Consider the following 21,802-nt stretch of genomic DNA (forward strand, 5'->3'; position numbering starts at 1 on the left):
GTCAAATACTTATTTCCCTCATTAAAAGGCAAATTAATTTATAAAATTTTTGACATGCGTTTTTCTGGATTTTTGTTGTTGTTATTCTGTCTCTCACTGTTCAAATAAACCTACCATTAAAATTATAGACGGGTCATTTCTTTGTCACTGGGCAAACGTACAAAATCAGCAGGGGATCAAATACTTTTTTCCCTCACTGTAGCTATATTACCTTTTTCCTTTGGGCTTCGGCTTTCTGGCTCTGTTTGAATGTGGCTTGATGGCTAGTTGTTCCTTGTAAATGCGTTTGGCTCTGGTCTTGGGGGCGGCATGCAGGCTGGGAGACAAGCTGCCTGTCAGGCTCTGTTAAGGACTTAAACGCCCCATGAGCGAAGAGACTGTTGCTGTCCTGGTGCTGAACTTCCGAATTCCGATTGCGTTGCTGTCCACTTCAGTGGTTCCGAATCGCCTCTATTAGCTAGTTTGTTTGTTTTTTAACATCCGACGATTGACAATACTTGTTGTGAGGCATCAAAAATTCCCAACAACACAAATACTTACAATATATAAATGCTGCATTGGTGTAGTACCTAGGCTACTGTAGAAATGTGACCCCAGACGATGACTTGAGGCTCTTTGTCACTGAATCCAAAAAGATAAAAGTGAGCTAGCCTACTGTAACCCAATGAGGTTGGGTGGCAGATGTAAACAAGTGTCGCATTGAGAGGCAATCTAGTGTTTCTTTACTTGACTTTGAAGCATAAATCTCCTGAGGTGCAAAAAGTACTTTATCAGTAAACTCCCCATGACTTTGAAAGGCTTTGTAGGACCCGCTGTCTCCTTCTCTCAAGAGGCTAATCTAAGTTACTGGCTATTAGATTTACGCGCAACTGTATGGTTTCCCCATTCATGAGGTGGGAGTGATTTCAGGAAGTGCATTTGGCCATTGTGCCACCAGTGAATATTTCACGACTCGCATATGGCTATTGTGCGTGTTTCCAAAATAACCCACCATCAGCATTACCCCGTCTTCCCCCTTAATCCCAGCACATGGTTACAGTCAAGTAGCCTACATAAATCAGGCGCCACCGATAGTGTAGTTAGAACTAGGCACACATGCACATCAGACGGCCGCGGCTTGCTGCTATTGCAGCAGGAGCAATAGGAATAGTCACTGGTCCGCGGTTAGTAAACGAGAGGAATGGCTTGAAATTAAACAAAAAACGCAGAGATGATAAGTATCTGACAGTTCTTGTTGCAAATTGCTGCAGTGCTATTTTTATAGGTGTAGTGTATTCTCATTCGGATTGACTAAACTGGGCAACGGAGTCTCATGTCACATGTGCTTCATAGGAAGAAGCTGGGCATCTGCAAGCTGGATCTGGAGGAGGATGCTGCGGCAAATGATACACAGAGGGCTCAAAGCTTCTTTCTACTGGCTGGGCTTATTTGTTAGTAGGCATCCGGTTTTTTTCCTCACCGTTCCCGCAGTCTTAACCATCATTTTCGGATCTACCGTCCTGAGCAGATTCAAGCCCGAAACGGACATCGAGATACTGGTTGCCCCGACACACAGCTTTGCTAAAGTAGAGCGGAGTCTTGCGAACAGCCTTTTCCCCATCGACCAGTCAAAAAACAAGCTGTATTCCGACCTGCACACCCCCGGCAGATATGGGAGACTGATTCTGCTGGCCAAGTCTGGGGGAAATATACTGGAGCTAGCCGACCAGGTCCTGCAGGTTCACAAGCAGGTGCTGGATTTGCGGGTTAATTACAAGGGATTCAATTACACTTTTGCTCATCTCTGTGTCCTGAGCCATCGGGATAAGCGATGCCTCTTGGATGATATAATTACGATATTCGAAGATATCCGCTTAGCCATTCTATCGAATCACACTTTTTCAAAGGTGCCCGTGACCTATCCAAATACAACATTAAAGGTAAGACGGCGAGGATTTTGTTTTATAACACGATAGTCTACTATGTTTCCGCCGGCCGCGGGCATCAATTACCGATTTGAGTATCGTATGTGGTGGCAGTTACCCTTAAAGAGAACATGACCGACGTGCTTCAAACTCCGAATGACCTGGATTAGCAGTGGGACAATGTATCTGCAATGAGACAATAACCTACTGTCTGAAGCCTGCATTCATTTCTCAATGAGCAGTGGTTGTATTCGCTCAGCCTATTATGTAGACTGCGGATGTCTTCATGTATCAGGCAGGCAAGGCAAGGAAATACTCAGAATGGATTGAACAGCCAATGTAGGCTAGTTGTTAGCTGCAGGTCGTGAATTGGCTGCATTGCCCTGCACTGCTCCAATATAGAGGGAATGTACCCCATCTTATTCTGATGCAGTGTAGTTTTCCCTCTCCTGCACATATAGAATGACATTGCTGATCGACTAGTATGGAGCCTGCATCCTCTCGTCCCCTGTAAGATGTTGCTATGCCTCCTAAGTGTGTGCTGTGGTACAGCCCTCTGCAGATGTATAGCTAGGCTACCTCTGCTCATGTCATTTTAGACAGTAGGCTATACATTAGGTTAATGTTTTAATCAGATGTTACACAATTACAACAGGTAGCCTAATTTTACAACAGGTGACCAGATCTGTTGATAATACCATGACACATTGAGCACATGTAATGGATGAGTGTAGAAAGTAGAATATTGTGTATGATCTGCCTTGAGGAAGACTCACTATAGTGGGTGACATGGCTCGTTACTGAGTTGAAAACTGTTCTGTACTAAGTTAGGTCTATGCTTCACAGAGTATCTTAAATTGCAAGGCACAAATCTAGCTAGTGTTGTATATCCTCCAATTAGAGAATCTCTAGTGGGAGGTAGCTAATCCTCCTGCACCAGGCCTAGCTGTGAGTAATGCACTGGGCCTGCTTTTTTCATTCAACCTGGGCTGTCCCTAAATCACTTCTAGATTGCACATCCTACCACTGTTCATTACTCTACATCCAAAGCCACTGTCTTCACTCACTCTGATTGCAGGCAGTTAGTTGCCTTATTCCCTATGGCTCTGGCCCTTGTGCGCCCCTTGACACCAACCCCCAAGTTCCCGCTTTAAGGTTAGAATAAACGGACCTTCTTTTCCACCCCTCTTGGCAGATACTTCTACAGCGCCATTTATTCGCCGTGTTGGGTCGCCTGCATCATTGATATTCCCCGTCTGTCTGTGCAGATTGTCTTGACATGTTTTTTTGCTCTTCATTCAGTGCTTTGATGTCAGCTGGTGGCTTTATTCATTTGTTTACTAGTCTGATGCTAACCCAAGCGACAGCGCTGCACTACTAATGTTAAATCCCTAGATGGTATGTCAGAATTTCATAGCTTCTGCTTGTATGAGGAGTCCTTGTGGTGTAGGGTTGATACTATGAATGTTCAGGCCCAGTGTTACTGAATATTGCATTTACATGATAATGATAGGGAATAAATGGCAATGATATCATGCAATTCCCTATTGTGCTGACAGTGCAAGTGATATTTAATTACAATACCCATGGAATCCCTCACTTGCTGATGTTACAATTGTACAATCAACATACCACATTGCATTGAAGAGATTCAGGATTGGCTGTACAGTACAGTAGGCTACAGTACAGTGCAATAGCTACAAACATTGATCAAATCAGACCAGCTAGGGCCCTTGTCTGAAATGAACAAACAATGCTTTATTACATTTGCATCGTTTCACTATTGGCTGACAAGATAGCTGTTCATCCACTTGTCCAAGAGATCCATCTTCTCTGGAGGGCAGTCAAGTGGTGTCATATATCTCATCTCCACATATCAGTCACCTTCTGGGAGAATTATTGTCACTGTATCGCTATACGTCGGGGGCTCCGATCTAATAGGACACCTACAATATGCCAGTCTAAAAACAACTAGGCAGCCAGTGATTGGTTTAATGCATTTTTTGTTTGACAGTGTTTAAGTAATCATACAGTACAGTGCATGTCATCTGATTCTTTAGTAGCCGTAGTAATGGGACATTCTCAAGCATGAATCCAAGATACACAGTTCAACTTACTATAGTATAAATAATGGGAATAGTTTGCCATAGCACCCATTTACTATTGCTTGGTAAGTATGATATAGCATTTATCTTAACGTAAAATGTATCAAATATGGGAATTCATGCGTATTGTAATGGTTGATTGGTGGGTCACAGTGTTCAAATAATTTACAAGATTTAACCATAATCCACAATGAACTACAAATTACAACTGTTGCTAATATCAGGTAACAGAAACCAAACAGCATATCTCCAGCTATGCTCTGTGGGGACTTGAGATCCCTCTCTCAGTGTGTCTGATAGTAACCTGTCTGCTGTGCTCCCTCCCCCAGGATGGTCGTGTGTCCTTCATCGGCCACCAGTTGGGTGGAGTGGCCTTCTCGCCCAACACCCGAGACCAGCAGGTGAAGTTTGCCCGGGCCATCCAGATCACCTACTACCTTCGCAACCATGGCCCCGTGGTGCAGGACGTCATCGCAGAGAAGTGGGAGAATGCCTTCTGCACCCTCATCACGCGCCTGTCCACGCTCAGCGAGGACCTGCACATCCAGTCTCTCACCTCCTTCAGCCTGTGGAGGGACTTCCACCAGACGGGCGTGCTGGCTAAAGGGGAGGTGCTGGTCAGCCTAGTGCTCCTTCTTCTGGCAGCCACCATCTCCAGCTCAATGAGGGACTGCCTGAGGGGAAAGCCCTTCCTGGGTCTGCTGGGTGTGCTCACAATAGCCATCGCCAACGTGACCTCCGCTGGCATCTTCTTCATCTCCGACGGGAAGTTTAACTCCACGCTGCTGGGGATCCCATTCTTCTCCATGGGTGAGTGTGGAGCTGCTTAGCCTTATCAGCAGTGGCCGTGTTGCCTATTGGGGAGGGGATTAGGGTAATTGGCTGTTGTGGGCTTCCTCAAAGAGGGGCGCCCCGTGCTACGCTGATTGTTTTCGGTTTGTTGTGGCAGTGTGTTGTAAATGTGCAAGTGTGTGTGTGTGCGTGCATATGTGTCTGTCTTACAGCACGTCCTTCAGGACAGTACAACAATGCTTGATATTTCCCAAATAATCAGAAAGCTTCTCATGGACACCATCTTCAGCTCCCAGCACTCCGTACAATTACTGCTATCATCCTTAGAGTTTCATCAGCACTTAAGCATTCAATCATCAATCAATGTATTACGTTTTAATCAATATTCTTATCATTTCTGGCCAACACACAAAATACATACCTAGGGAAGCATGCCATGGGAGAAGGGGAACGGTACCAGCGGTTACGGGCAACCTTGCCATAAACATACTCACAATCCATTGTCATCACTTTGATCTAGGCCACAGTCACCACACCCGTCCTCCCAAGGAATCCCAGCCTGCACATACTGTAGTAGGGGGATCCCCTGAATGAAATAGACAAGCCTTTATACCCATGCTATGCCCTTAATTACAACGAGGCAAACCTGGGACTTGCAGAGAGGAAAATACGTTCAAGAACAACAAATCTCAACAGTTCAAACCCGTTACATCTACAAACATCACTGTCATACTTGTCCCATTGTCGGTGGAGGGTATAAACATTTCCCAGCAGAGTTGTCCTCTAATTTCTACTCAAACCGTTCTAAGCCACAGTATCACGAGGAGATCTCCTGTGTACGTGGCTTACTGCCCTATAACCTATTTTCCCAGTCTGAAAGGTTCAGAGGTCAGTCAAGCCCTGTAGGCTGAGACTACTCTAGTTTGAAGTAAATAAAGTTTAAGTAAGAAGCAGGAACAGGAGGCAAAAGCATCTTGGTGACCTCGGTTGTGTCTCACCAGGGAAGGAGAGACAGAGTCAGGGAGGAATGGAGGAGGACGAACATAGGCAGGGAGGAACTTAAATACATGTGACAGATCCTCCGAGACAACAGATGTCCACCACCCACCTCCTGGAATGACACTATAGTGTAAAGACTGTACTTGAGTCCATCCTGTAGTTATCCTCAAAATGAATAAAACTTCATTGTCACCAGACTCAAAGTCCAAAATGATCTTTTAATTCTGTAATATTAAATCATCTGACAAACTGTACTAGAACCAATTTCACTTTCTCTTAGAGAAAATCAGACCTCAACCATTCAACAATACTTTTTGGACTGGGATAAAACCTACAGGTTGGCAGTTAACTCTCACCACGTCAGTGGACAACCGTAAGATGAGACAGCCGGACAGTCTTAACATAGTGCACCTTTTCATGTCTTTCCCCAACTATGTATATCTGGGATGTCATCTTAGTGAAGCCAATTACTGTAGCGCTGAGCTTGTCAGTTCTCCTCTCCCTGGGTAGCTGGAGGAAAAAAGGGAGGGGGCTTTGTACCAGGACTAATGAAACATATATGACACAGACACATTGGCAGGGCACTGCCTGCCATTCTATCTCTCTGCTCCAAATGAGCTGTGGATATCGACCTCACCTACTGTACTCTGTACCTCACCCACATACTATTTACTTTACTGCACTGTAAATGAGTACTTACTTTCTGCAGTTCTTCTAATGATTCCTCTGTGTTGGAAAATATGGAATTCTTTATCCCAGAAAGAGTTGACTCACAATCCTAGAACATAAATCATGTCAAGAATGTTTTTTTTAATGGAGCAAATTAAAATATGTTGACGCTGTGTGTATGCTAAACAGAATTGTTCTGCAGGCAGGCACAGTGGCCTTTGTGGGAGTTTCACTCCATTTCAAAGTAATTTCTCCCGTTTCATGACTACTGAACACCACCCTGGAAAAATTGGGCCTTAGTAAATGCCTAAACCTAGTACTTGTATCTTGGGCTGTTTCGGTGACTGTATTACCGCCACACCGGTAGTCACGAGTCATTACCACAGTCAAATTCCACGTGACTGTTTAGTCATGGTAAATAGGCTTTTTCAAGTTCTGATACTGCTGATGGTCATTCGTAGCCAACCAAACTTTAAACTGCTGGGTACTCAGCACTCTATTGTCCCTCTGGTCACTCTGATAGCAATGCAAATGTTTTCGAAAATCAATTCAAACACTTCATGACAGCTCATGAGCTCATGTTGCGCAACATTTCTATAGGCTATGCAATTGCGTGAGAAAACAGTGATGGCCTCTATTAAAAAGAGGAGGATCCCATCAGCTTGTGGGATCCTGTATTTATTTATCAACTTTCCTAATATTAACTTCTTGAGGACCCCTTCGAGATAAAATCCTGTTAACCTCTTACATCTAGACGTTCCGCTAGCGGAACACCTGCTCCAATATCCAATGATAGGCGTGGCGCGAATTACAAACTCCTCAAAAATACAAAAACTTCAATTTTTCAAACATATGACTATTTCACAGCATTTTAAAGACAAGACTCTCCTTTATCTAACCACACTGTCCGATTTCAAAAAGGCTTTACAGCGAAAGCAAAACATTAGATTATGTCAGCAGAGTACCAAGCCAGAAATAATCAGACACCCATTTTTCAAGCTAGCATATAATGTCACAAAAACCCAGAAGACAGCTAAATGCAGCACTAACCTTTGATGATCTTCATCAGATGACACACCTAGGACATTATGTTATACAATACATGCATGTTTTGTTCAATTTATCGTAAAAAAGCGATAATATTCCGACCGGGAATATCCTTTTCGGCAAACAGAGGAAAAATCACAAGGCGGGGGCGGCCAGGGCACGCGCCTAAGCCCACAGTCCCTTGATCGGCCACTTGAGAAAGGCGATAATGTGTTTCAGCCTGGGGCTGGGATGACGACATTCAGGTTTTTCCCGGGCTCACACATGGAAGACGTAGGAAGTGTCACGTTAGAGCAGAGATCCTTTGTAAAAGATAGAGATGGCAAAGAAGTTCAAGAAATGGTCAGACAGGCCACTTCCTGTAAAGGAATCTCTCAGGTTTTGACCTGCCATTTGAGTTCTGTTATACTCACAGACACCATTCAAACAGTTTTAGAAACTTTGGAGTGTTTTCTATCCAAAGCCAATAATTATATGCATATTCTAGTTACTGGGCAGGAGTAGTAACCAGATTAAATCGGGTACGTTTTTTATCCAGCCGTGAAAATACTGCCCCCTAGCCATAACAGGTTAACGGGATTGGTTGGACAACAACCAGTGAGATTGCACGGCACGAAATTAAAAAAATATATATCTCAAAATTACAATTTTAAAGATACTCCACTCGTTAATCCAATCACATTGTCCGATTTCAAAAAGGCTTTACGGTGAAAGCAAAACATTAGATTATTTTAGGATAGCACATTAGCAAAAAAAAAAAAAAAAAAGACATTTTCCAAGCACGGATAGCTGTCACAAAACCAGATATACATCTATAATTAAGCACTAACCTTTGACAATCTTCATCAGATGACACTCCTAGGACATCATGTTAGACAATACATGCATTTTTCTGTTCGATCAAGTTCATATTTATATCCAAAAACCCAATTTTTACATTGGCGCGTGACGTTCAGAAAATGTTTTCTCCCCATAACTTTCGATGAATAGGCACATTCATTTACAGAAGAACTCATAAACGTTGACAAAATGTATAACAATTATTTAAAGAATTAGAGATAATCTACTCCTTTATGCAACCACTTTGTCAGATTTGAAAATAACTTTACGGAAAAAGCACATTGTTCAATATTCTGAGTACAGAACTTAGCCTTCAATGCTAAGCTATACAGTCAGCCTACAACCACGGCGTCGACAAATCTCAAAAAATATGTTAGAAATATTTTCTTACCTTTGCTGATCTTCGGCGGAATGCACTCGGAAGGGCACCCACTTCCACAAGAAATGTTCATTTGTTCTGCAAAGTCCATCATTTATGTCCAAATACATCCGTTTTGTTGACCCATCCAGAACACTTTACAATGCCATGTGGCGTGGACGCAAATCCATAGACAAAATGTTCAAAAGTTCCATTACCGTTTGTAGAAATATGTCAAACGATGTTTACAATCAATCCTTTAGGGTGTTTTTTAACGTAAATTTGCGATAATTTTACAACCGGGCAATAGGTATTCATCCCAGAAGGATAATAACAAACAGCGAAGGCACGTGCATGCGCGTCACGAGACACCTGTCCTCAGACTGGCCAGTGATTGACTGAGCCACAATTTTCTGCCCGGTAACAGGTGACGGATGAAACCAGTTCCTAAAGATTGTTGACAGCCAATGGAAGAGTTAGGAGGTGCAACGTAAATCCTATGTCACTGTAGTTTTTCAAGGGATTCAAAAGAAAAACTACATTTCTAATTTCTCCCACTTCCTGATTCAAATTTTCTCAGGTTTTTGCCTGCCATATGCGTTCTGTTATACTCACAGACACAATTCAAACAGTTTTAGAAACTTCAGAGTGTTTTCTATCCAATGCATATTCTATTTTCTGGCCCAGAGTAGTAACCTGTTTAAATTGGGTACGTTTTTCATCCGGCCGTGAAAATACTGCCCCTAGCCCCAAGAGGTTTTAAGCACATTGCTTTGCTTTACAACAGGAGTATAGTCTACCTGGCTGGCATGAAAATGAACCAAGGGAAAAGGTCCTCCATTTTGCTATTTAAGTGCATAGACATATTTTTTTCCAATGCTCCTGTTCCGAGACAGTTGCATGAGAATGGTCCATTCTAAATCAAACAAATTTCACACATATAGTATATTATTGTGAGGACAGACACTGGGAGACGATGGTGACAGGTGTGCGTAATGATTGGCCTCCTGGCGTCCTCGAGCGCCAGAGAAGGGGAGCGGGAGCAGGCGTGACACCTGGGCGAGCCTGACGGGCCGGCTGAGGCGTGGGAGCCGGACAAGCCAGCTGAAGCATGGAAGCCTAACGAGCCGGCTGAAACTTGGAGGCCGGCTGAGGCGTGGGAGCCCGACGAGCCGGCTGAGGCGTGGGAGCCCGACGAGCCGGCTGAGGCATGACATGGGATGGGAGCCTGCCAAGCCAACCGAGGCAAGAAAAACTCTCGAGCCAGCTAAGGCATGGAAGCCCGACAAGTCAGCTGAGGCACCCCCAGTTCCTTCGGCAGCGGCACCCGGACCCGACGTCACCAACCCCAACAAAAAAACAAAAAAACCTCCCTGATGCTTCCAATATTGGTGTCTGCATTCTGTGAGGACAGACGCTGGGAGACGAGAAGCAAGTACAGGGAGTGAAGATTTAATGGATAAACAGGCATATAGCAAAACAAAAACAGCGTCTGAACAGTGGGAGCAAAACGACATGAATGCAGACACAGGGAAGAAATATCAGGAAGTTACAGATATAGGTGAGGCTAGAGGTTGACCGATTATGATTTTCAACGCCGATACCGATTATTGGAGGACCACAAAAAAGCCGATACCAATTAATCTGCCGACTTTTATATATATGTATTTGTAATAATGACAATTACAACAATACTGAATGAACGCTTTTATTTTAGCTTAATATAATACATCAATAAAATCAATTTAGTCTCAAATAAATAATGAAACATGTTCAATTTGTTTTATATAATGCAAAAACACAGTGTTGGAGAACAAAATAAAAGTGCAATATGTACCATGTAAATAAGCTCAGAACATGAGAACATATGAAAGCTGGTGGTTCCTTTTAACATGTCTTCAATATTCCCAGTTAAGAAGTTTAGGTTGTAGTTATTATAGAAATTATTGTACTATTTCTCTCTATACCATTTGTATTTAATTTACCTTTGACTACTGGATGTTCTTATAGGCACTATAGTATTGCCAGCCTAATCTGGGGAGTTGATAGGCTTGAAGTCATTAACAGCGCAATGCTTGAAGCACAGCGAAGAGCTGCTGGAAAATGTAGGAAAGTGCAGTTTGAATGAATGCTTACGAGCCTGCTGCTGCCTACCACCGCTCAGTCAGACTGCTCTATCAAATCATAGACTTAATTATAATATAATAAACACACAGAAATACGAGCCTTAGGTCATTAATATGGTCATAATCCGGAAACTATCATTTTGAAAACAAAACGTTTATTCATTCAGTGAAATATGGAACCGTTCCATATTTTATCGAACGGGTGGCATCCCTAAGTCTAAATATTGCTGTTACATTGCACAACCTTCAATGTTATGTCATAATTATGTAAAATTCTGCAAAATTAACTACTGTCTTTGTTAGGAAGAAATGGTCTTCACACAGTTCGCAATGAGCCAGGCGGCCCAAACTGCTGCATATATCCTGACTCTGCTTGCACAGAACGCAAGAGAAGTAACACAATTTCCCTAGTTAATATTGCCTGCTAACATGAATTTATTTTAACTAAATATGCAGGTTTAAAAAAATATACTTGTGTTGATTTTAAGAAAGGCATTGATGTTCATGGTTAGGTACATTGGTGCAACGATAGTGCTTTTTTCACGAATGCGCTTGTTAAATCATCACCTGTTTGGCGAAGTAGGCTGTGATTCTATGATAACTTAACAGGCACCGCATTGATTATATGCAACGCAGGACAAGCTAGTTAAATGAGTAATATCACCAACCATATGTAGTTAATTAGTGATTATGTTAAGATAGATTGTTTTTGATAAGATAAGTTTAATGCTAGCTAGCAACTTACCTTGGCTACTTGCTGCACTCGCGACTAATCGGTTGACCTCTAGGGGAGGCAATCAATAAAGTAATAGAGTCCAGGTGAGTCTCATGAAGCGCTCATGCGTGTAACGATGGTGACAGGTGTGCGTAATGATGGGCCGCCTGGCACCCTCGAGCACCAGATAGGGGGAGCGGGAGCAGGCTTGACAACTATTTAGTATATGTAAAGACAAGAATAGTCTGATGGGTGACAATATCGCTGTGAAATATGTATTATCACTTGTGAATGATGACCTTCGTGTGCAGTAAGGCAAGAAACAGCGCATGCCTTTTTTTGCAACTTTTTCAAATCATAGTTGCAGAGCTCATGTAGCCTTGTCAAATTGTGAATGAGAGACTGATGAAGTGTGTGCAGCATGCACCAGAATCAAATCAGAGCTCATGCCTTTCATGCATATTTTTTCAAATCATCATTAGAGTTTCATCATGCAGCCTTGGAATGTATTAAAAATATAAACATATAGCCCAACTTTTGTATCACAACTAAAATTGCATAAATAACTCTAAATTAGGCATATAGGAGGACCTGTTCCTTTGATAACTGCTCAACACAGAATACCCGCATGTATGCACTTCCTTGGAAATCGTTTGGAGAAAATATCCTTTCTATTTTATTCAGCTATGTTCAATTGTATTCTTCATCCTACAAAATAATAAAAAAAATAATGCTACGGAATTCAAAGCAAATCTTGTCTGCTAAATTAACTAGTGTAGTCTACAGCCATATGGCATTGCCAGATCAGGGCCTAACATAACTCAGAGTATGCTATTCTGTTCTTCTGTTCTTCTGAAATAGACTACATTTTCTTCATATCATGTTTCTTTAGACCTGTCTAGGCTATATCAAATGGATTTATTAGGCTTTTTAAAATGTGCCTAATTTCAGGAAACTAGGCGAATGTTGCACGTCACTACATCACAGGAGCAGCATTTAAACATAAACATTTATTTTTTATCAATATACTTTCTGGAACATGTACATTTTAGGGTGCCTTAATATCAAACATGTATCCCATCCATAAATACTAATACAATTCTTACATTTCAAGACTAGTTAGTTTAGCCATGGAAAAAGACAGGAACCTTCCCGCTAGCCATGATTGGCTGAGATAATGGATGGTCTGGACATGCTGGGAGATAAGTTTGGATTAGTCTGCCGTGTAACATGCTTCTCTCTATAACGTGAGCTGTTCGGTATGTGTTGACAGTCCTTTCTACCGTGATGTTTTTGAAAGATATAACATTAGCCATCGAGATATACAAAAATTGTGCTACTTTTCTCAACAACATTGATACCTTGAATTTAGCAGGCGCTGTCGACAGATCAGTTTGAGAAATTGAACGGGCTACTTTCTGCGCAGTGTGAACCGGAGTGACTTGTCACAACGCTGGCAAAACAAGATGAACTATAGCTACAAACAAAACTGAGTTAAATGGTTCCAGTCTGCCGTGAAGCGTTCATCCATTTATACGGGTGAGAGTCTACAGTAGCTACATTTTCAGATTTATGATTTTAATTTTGTCAGAAAGTCGTTATTATTGCAAGTTAACCTCTTGGGGCTAGGTGGGACGCTAGCGTGCCACCCGTGGTGCACTCCATCAACAGCAGGTGCATTTCAAGAGCGGCAAATTTGAATCCAAATAAATGTCAAAATTCAAATTTTTCAAAAATACAACTATGTTACACCATTTGAAAGATAAACATCTCCTTAATCTAACCACGTTTTACGATTTCAAAAAGGTTTTACGGCGAAAGCATAAATTTAGAGTATGTTAGGACAGTACATTTACAAGAGTTGTGTGTAATGTTTTGTCAAGTCAAAGACAGGGTCACCAAAACCATAAAACCAGCTAAAATGATGCACTAACCTTTTACAATCTCCATCAGATGACACTCCTAGGACATTATGTTAGACAATGCATGCATTTTTAGTTCTATCAAGTTCATATTTATATACAAAAACAGCGTTTTACTATGGCATTGATGTTGAGGAAATCGTTTCCCTCCAATAACCGGCAGTCAAGTCAGCGTCAGAAATTAAATAATTAAAATTAGAAAACATTGGTAAAATATTATATTGTCATTTAAAGAATTATAGATTTACATCTCTTGAACGCAATCAACTTGCCAGATTTAAAAATAACCTTACTGGGAAATCACACTTTGCAATAATCTGAGCACTGCGCCCAGAAAAATACGCGTTGCGATACAGACTAGACGTCATGTTGGGGAGATCTAAAATCGAAAATACTATGTAAATAATCCATTACCTTTGATTCTCTTCATCAGATGTCACTTCCAGGTATCACAGGTCCATAACGAATGTAGTTTTGTTCAAAAAAGCTCATCATTTATGTCCAAAAATCTCCGTCTCGTTAGCACATGATGTAAGCCAGCCGGACTTCTCGTCATGAACGAGGGGAAAAAATATATTTCCGTTCGTTCAAACATGTCAAACGTTGTATAGCATAAATCATTAGGGCCTTTTTTAACCAGAACATGAATAATATTCAAGGTGGACGAATGCATACTCTTTTATAACATATTGGAACGAGGGTACCCAACATGAACTAGCGCGCCAGGTGTCTAATGGGACATCACCGTTCCATGGCTCTTGTTCGGTCAGATCTCCCTCCAGAAGACTCAAAACACTTTGTAAAGGCTGGTGACATCTAGTGGAAGCAATAGGAAGTGCCAAAATATTCCTAAACCCCTGTGTTTTTCAATGGGATAGGTTTAAAGTCAATACAACACATCAGGTATCCACTTCCTGTCAGAAAATGTCTCAGGGTTTTGCCTGCCAAATGAGTTCTGTTATACTCACAGACACCATTCAAACAGTTTTGGAAACTTTAGAGTGTTTTCTATCCATATATAATAAGTATATGCATATTCTAGTTACTGGGTAGGATTAGTAACCAGATTAAATCGGGTACATTTTTTTTATCCAGACGTGCAAATGCTGCCCCCTAGACCCAACAGGTTAAAGCATACTATTAGTTAGCTAGCAAACGTTAGCTTGCTGGCTTGCTAGCTAACGTTACATGTATGATCTGTGTAGTAATATTATTTGAATCAGAAATCCATTTGCATTGCTAGTTATAGCCTAATGTTAGCTAGAGGGTGGTTATAGAATTGGGGGTGGTTATAGAATTTCTTTCACATTAACCATCAATTTAGACAAGTGTGTTGGGTAAGCGTCATCTAATAATTATTAAATATTTATAAAATATTTTTATCTCTACACTTTCTTTTTTTGATATTGCTAATATGCAAGTAACCACTTCACTGTACCATTTACACCTTCTGTATCCTGTGCATGTGATAAATAAACTTAGATTTTATTTGATATAGGGTGTGTTTACCACATGGCCTCACATGTGAATCCTTAAAGAGATGGTTGGGGCTAATGCTTAAGAGGGTGTGAACAATTCTGAATGGGTGTAGACAAAGAAGAGCTCTCCAGTAGGTGTACCAAAACATTCAAGGGCCAACTTTCAAAGCAGAATTACTTTTCCATTGTTCCTCAACTGCAGTGTATGTTATACCATTTTCTAGCTCTGAGTCTCTACTTTTATCCATTGTAAAAAAACACAACTTCAAATTTTGCTACATAAGACCAAATCGAGGCTTTCGGTCACAAATGTAGATGTTCCAAAAGTCTGCATCAGTGGCTTGTAGGCTATGCATGGAAGCAAGGAGATGCTAAATAAGTTTATGTTAATTAACAGTCAATTACTGTGAGACCGGCAGTTATTTGCTTGACAATCACCAGCTGACAAAATTTCATGACCACCGCAGCCCTACTCGTATCTCATTCCCATCTTCATTTTGAAAGTGCTCCCCTGCACACGCCATGCTTCCTGTCCACAGTCAGATCAATCACAGTTAATAGTTCTCTACAGGAGGTCCTTTCTGATTTACAGTGTTTTGCATTTTCCTTTCTGGGCAACACCATTCTGGAGGCATTGATTTTATCCCGCAGGCTAAGAAGAATAGTGACACTGGACACGGCTGTTCATAGGCTTCACACAACGTGGTGAACAGGGCTCTTCTGGGACCCAGCCGGCCTCTGATGGACTGGAACAACTGATGACACATTCATAAATATAATTGTCATGAACGTAGGATGATTATTATGATGTGACATGTGACAACTTCATAGCCATTGTGATTATTGCCATAGGGAATAAGATATGATTTAGGCCTTGATTAACAAGAACCAATTAATTGTGCTCAGATGAGTGTCCCGGAACAGATGTCCAATCAGAGATAGTGAAATAGGTATGAGAAACATTCTGAGAGAACCCCATGGTGAATAACTTCAAGATGAGGGGATGGTCATTTATTTAAGTAATGTATGTCAATGGAGACAGTTGGTTGTTCTATCTACAGTATATAGTCAAGTTAGAATCATTTTAATTTTCGAGTAGCGACACTGAAGATATATGTTTTGTTGGGAAAAGCCAGTCCACCAGGACCAATGAGAATGTAGAAGGAAGCAGTGGGAAATGCTATAGCTAATGTGTTTGGTTCCTAATGATCACACTGATTAATTACCATGAGTGAAAGTGGGATTTACAGAGTAGAGGGAATAACACTGTCGCATGTCTGGCTGAGGATTGATTTTTATTAGTAGTGTGGTGGTTATTATCATTCATGATCAAAAAGTCCATGGAATGAATGAATAGATGTCCTATATCAATACACCACTAAAGAGAGCCACCACATTTACTCATTCCACATAAACACATTCATTCCTAAGAGCAGTCGAAGCAATAGAATAATGTAGGTTTATAGGCAGCTATTTCACTTCTTGGGCTAATTTGTCAGTGCTGTTGCGTCAAAGACGAGTCATTCGTATTCACTGCTGTGCTACTGCTGCCACCAACCTTGAGTCAGTCGCCTCATCCAGGATGTGTGAAACAGACAGACACTTGGTGGGTGTATTGTGCTAGTATAGACTGTCCAGATAGCTCTTCCTCAGTACGTCAGCTCATTGATCCAACTCATTACAGTTACAGGCCTTAGTCTGGGGATGAACGTGTGCTGCATGTACACACAAATGGACCTATTGCCTCGAGGACACACACACGCACACACACACACACACACACACACACACACACACACACACACACACACACACACACACACACACACACACACACACACACACACACACACACACACACACACACACACACACACACACACACACACACACACACACACACACAGAGAGAGAGACACAGAGACACACAGACACCCACAAACACATACACACCAGTCGTGACCCATCTGGGGGGGGGGTCCTAGCTTCAGGGAGAAGTTGGTTCCACAATTGGGGTGTCAGGTCAGAGAAGAGTTTGGAGTGTGCTGAGCGGAGCTGTCCTCTGCTGGGGTGGGAGGGCCAACAGACCGGAGGTGGCAGAACGGAGTGGGGTGTAGGGTTTGAGCATAGCCTGAAGGTAGGGAGGGGCAGTTCCTCTTGTTGCTCTGTAGGCAAGTACCATGATCTTGTTGTGGATGCAAGATTTGACTGGATGTGAGGGGAGTGTGCGGAGGAGCAGGGTGACATGGGAGAACTTGAGAAGGTTAAATACCAGGCAGGCTTCAACATTCTGGATAAATTACAAGGGTTTGATGGCACAAGTGGGGAGCCCAGCCAACAGCGTGTTTCAGACAGGAGATGACAAGTGCCTGGATTAGGCCATCATTGTAAATCAGACTTGCCTAGTTAAATAAAAGTTCCATTTTTTAAAATTACATTTAAATATCTAACAAGTAATATCTAACAATTTCACAACATATACCAAATCCACACAAATCTAAGTAAAGGAATGGAATCAACTGGTTGATGGACTGTGAATAATGTTATGTCTATCTCCCAGGAAATTACAAAAAATAGCTCATACTAGAAGATCTCATGTCAAGTGTTATTCAAGTGTTTTAGTTGCAGGTTCACCTGCCTCATCTAAAGCCTATTATTTGAGGGTTTTGCTATATGCCACCAAGTGGAATATCTGGGATAGGATAAAGTAATCCTTCTAACCCCCCCTTAAAAGATTTAGATGCACTATTGTAAAGTGGTTGTTCCACTGGATATCATAAGGTGAATGCACCAATTTGTAAGTCGCTCTGGATAAGAGCGTCTGCTAAATGACTTAAATGTAATGTAAATGTAAGTGCTAACACTTATCACTCATCCAACTAGAGTGCTTACCAATACTTTTGGATCTTTGACATCCACTTGTATTGATCATATCTTCACTAATGCTGCAGAGCTTAGCTCTAAAGCAATATCAGTTCCTATTGGCTGTAGTGACCATAACATTGTGGCAATAACAAGGAAAGCCAAAGTGACAAAGATTGGGCCTAAAATCATTTATAAGAGTTCATATGAAATGTTTTCTCGAGACTCTTTTGTTGAAGATGTAAAAAATGTATGTTGTTCTGATGTGTATGAGGAAGTGAATCCAGATGCAGCACTGGAAGAATTTCTAAAATTATTCATGACAATTGTTGCCAAGTTAGCGCCTGTTAAGAAATTAACTGTGAGAACAGTTAGAGCCCCCTTGATTGATGATAAATATACAAATTGTATGGTTCAAAGAAATTATGCAAACAAGTCAGGCTGCTCAGTTGATTGGTTGACATACTGTTGACATACTGACTAAATTGGATAAAATACATTCCCAATCCAAGATACATGTCATAAAACAATGGGAAAAGACTTTGGAGCAGGGTTTCCGTTATGAAAATGTGGCGGGACATTTGACCGGCAGCATTTACATTTAGCAGACATTTGAGAAATGTACCGGACCCATATGCATTGGGTGCATAACCTGATTAGGGCGTCCACCCACGATGCTCAGAATGACAGAAATAACATTTAGATTATGGTCATTAATCTTAGCAGAACATGCAAGTCGAAGAGGCAATGATGTGTGGTTTTACCGCGCACTTTTCCTCATCCAAGAAGACGTCTAACGAACAGCAAAATCACTAGCCTATGCATAGGCAGAGCGTGTTTCAAGTTTGAGGAAGCACATTTTCACCATAAAAATCCTCCTTTATAATAAAGCATTCCATGCATCACATTTTCAGATTTATGTAAAATAGCCCAGTATTCGTAATGTGATGAGTAGATTGGATAGTCATAATTTAGGATAGTAATACAACTCAATCTTTGTTCGCAGAAAGACCGTTCAATGCATGGCTGAGTATAGTGTAGAGGCTGTTATGGGTGTAAGATGATATAGGCAATATCAGATATGTTTATTCTTTCTTAGCACTGGAAAAACACATTTTATGCAATTTTACTGCACTTTATATGACTGGAGACATTAGCAGAATATTTTTTAACACAACAAATTACAGGGTAGCCTACTCTCCTGATATTGACAAACAATCAATAAAAACGACATTGTCCATATAATAGGCCTACGAGAAGGGTATAGAATATAGAATATGATATCCATCTAAACTGGAAAAGGAAATTATTGTCCAAAAACAAACTTTTAAGTGGCACTGACCCAACAATGACAAAGTGAATATGCGTGGTGCGCACTCACTGGGGACATCGCCGATGAGCTCCGTTGGTACCAATAAGATAGGCCATATGCCTAGTGCTGTTCACTCAATTAAGGTGAGCATTTTGATAACTAAAAGACAGATTAGAGTCTTTTCATTGCTTCTCTTATTTTTCATTGTCTTCTCTTATTTTGAAATATTGCAAAATACCTGGGACTGTACTTTTCACTGACAGTAGCAACTCAACACTAATCTCATTGGTATTTGCTTCATGCAGCCTTTCCTTCTGACTGTCGGCAATGTGATTGATTTAATACAATGCAATGTTTTAAGGCTAGGGGAAGCTAACGATCCTCTGTGGCCAAATCATGCTTTAGTAGCCTATTTTGAATGATTGTATTAATTTATGTATAGCCAGGAGTAGGCTAATTAGGCTATATAATTTTGGCAATTTAATTTACTTAGGGAAAGCTTAGCTTCCCCTAGCCTTATAGACACGCCGCCAATGAGCCTATGTCAATCTGCTATACCCCATAGTAGAAAAGTTGACCTATTTTATTGGTCAGCTTTTTGAGAAAGAAATATCCCAAACAGAACAATAGATCCCAAATTCATACAACCAGTAGGCCTAGGCTACATAAACGAAAACATTAAAAATCAATGAATCTGATGCAACAGATAAACTATTATTTCTTAACATTCTTAGCGCAGCAATGCGCACAAGGTAGTAGGCTACGAAGGAATGTGCATTTGGCTACCGGACAATGAAAGAATCGTGAAAACCAATAGAACATGAGCTAAATAAGCTACTGGTTTCAATGGCATATGGACGTCTGTATAAATAATTGCCTCCACGGATATTGTAGGATTTTGCCTAGGCGACTTTGATGTAAGGTAAAACATGACTCATAATATGTAGCAAAACATTCAGGTTTCAAACAATTAAGTAGCTATATGTTTTCAAAATGCATACTGCCTCAAGCATACTGCCTCCAATTACCAGTTGAGAAATACAAATATTAGCTATTAATCGAGGCCCCAGAAATATTTTGAACACATGATTGCATTAAGAATGACTGCGCAATGACTGGGCTTATAAAAGCGCTGGCTGACAGATTTTCCGCTAGAAGGCTCTGTACATACCGAATATACACACACAGTTTCTCTAACATCAGATAGATACAGTGGGATGTCCATCAGCGAAGTTGCCTTGGGCGTTACTCTTCTCTATTTTTTACAAATTATTTGCCACTGGTCATACACAAAACTAGAATGACTACACCACATGACCAAAAGAATGTGCACACTTGCTCGTCTAACATCTCATTCCTAAATCATGGGCATTATGGAAGTTGATTCCCCTTTGCTGGTATAACAGCCTCCACTCTTCTGGGAAGGCTTTCCACTAGATGTTGGAACATTGCTGCGGGGACTTGCTTCCATTCAGCCACAAGAGCATTAGTTAGATCGGGGCCCTGATGTCAGCCGATTAGGCCTGGCTCGCAGTCGGTTTTCCAATTTATCCCAAAGTTGTTCAATGGGGTTGAGGTCAGGGCTCTGTGCAGGCCAGTCAAATTCTTCCACACTAATCTCGAAGCCATTTCTTTATGGACCTCCCTTTGTGCACGGGGGCATTGTCATGCTGAAACAGGAAAGGGCCTTCACCAAACTGTTGCCACAAATTTGGAAGCACAGAATTGTCTAGAATGTCATTGTATGCAGTAGCGTTAAGATTTCCCTTCACTGGAACAAAGGGGCCTAGTCCGAACCATGAAAAACAGCCCGAGACCATTTTTCCTCCTCCACCAAACTTTACAGTTGGCACTATGCATTGGGGCAGGTAGCGTTCTCCTGGCATCTGCCAACCCCAGATTTGTCTATTGGTCTGCCAGATGATGAAGCGTGATTCATCTCTCCAGAGAACGCGTTTCCACTGTTCCAGAGTTCAATGGCGGTGAACTTTACAGCATTCCAGCTGAAGCTTGGCATTGTGCATGGTGATCTTAGGCTTGTGTACGGCTGCTTGGCCATGGAAACCCATTTCATGATGCTCCCGGCAAACAGTTATTGTGCTGAAGTTGCTTCCAGAGGCAGTTTGGAACTCGGTAGTGAGTGTTGCAACCGAGGACAGACGATTTTTACGCACAATCCCCTTCAGCACTCGGCGGTCCTATTTTGTGAGCTTGAGTGCCCTACCACTTCACAGCTGAGCCGTTGTTGCTCCTAGGCGCTTCCACTTCATAACAACAGCACTTACAGTTGACCGGGACAGCTCTAGCAGGGCAGAAATTTGACGAACTGACTTGTTGGAAAGGTGGCATCCTATGACTGTGCCACGTTGAAAGTCACTGAACTCTTCAGTAAGGCCATTCTACTGCCAATGTTTGTCTATGGAGATTGCATGACTGTGTGCTCAATTTTATACACCTGTCAACAATGGGAGTGGCTGAAATAGCGAATCCCATTCATTTGAAGGGATGTCCACATAAGTATATATAGTGTGTATACTGTATACGGATGATTCCACACTCTACATGTCAGCACCCAAGCCAGTGTGCTAACTGAAATTCTAAATAAGGAGTTACAGTCAGTATCAGAATGGGTGATTAATAATAAACTGGTCTTAAATACATCTAAAACGAAAA

General features: G+C 41.5%; 1 protein-coding gene across 1 annotated transcript in view; it reads left to right on the plus strand.

The window, feature by feature from the left end:
* Nucleotides 1–1,094: 1,094 nt before the first annotated feature.
* The window catches only part of ptchd4 (patched domain containing 4), a 41,424-nt gene continuing 20,716 nt past the window's right edge, over nt 1,095–21,802 (plus strand). Inside the window, exons 1-2 of the mRNA XM_014144588.3 lie at nt 1,095–1,919; nt 4,339–4,819. Of these exons, the coding sequence (XP_014000063.1) occupies nt 1,320–1,919; nt 4,339–4,819 (1,081 nt within the window). The 5' untranslated portion in view covers nt 1,095–1,319. The remainder of the gene's footprint in view (nt 1,920–4,338; nt 4,820–21,802) is intronic.

This window comes from Salmo salar, chromosome 15, assembly GCF_965601325.2.
Source record: "Salmo salar chromosome 15, fSalSal1, whole genome shotgun sequence".
Classification (NCBI taxonomy): Eukaryota; Metazoa; Chordata; class Actinopteri; order Salmoniformes; family Salmonidae; genus Salmo; species Salmo salar.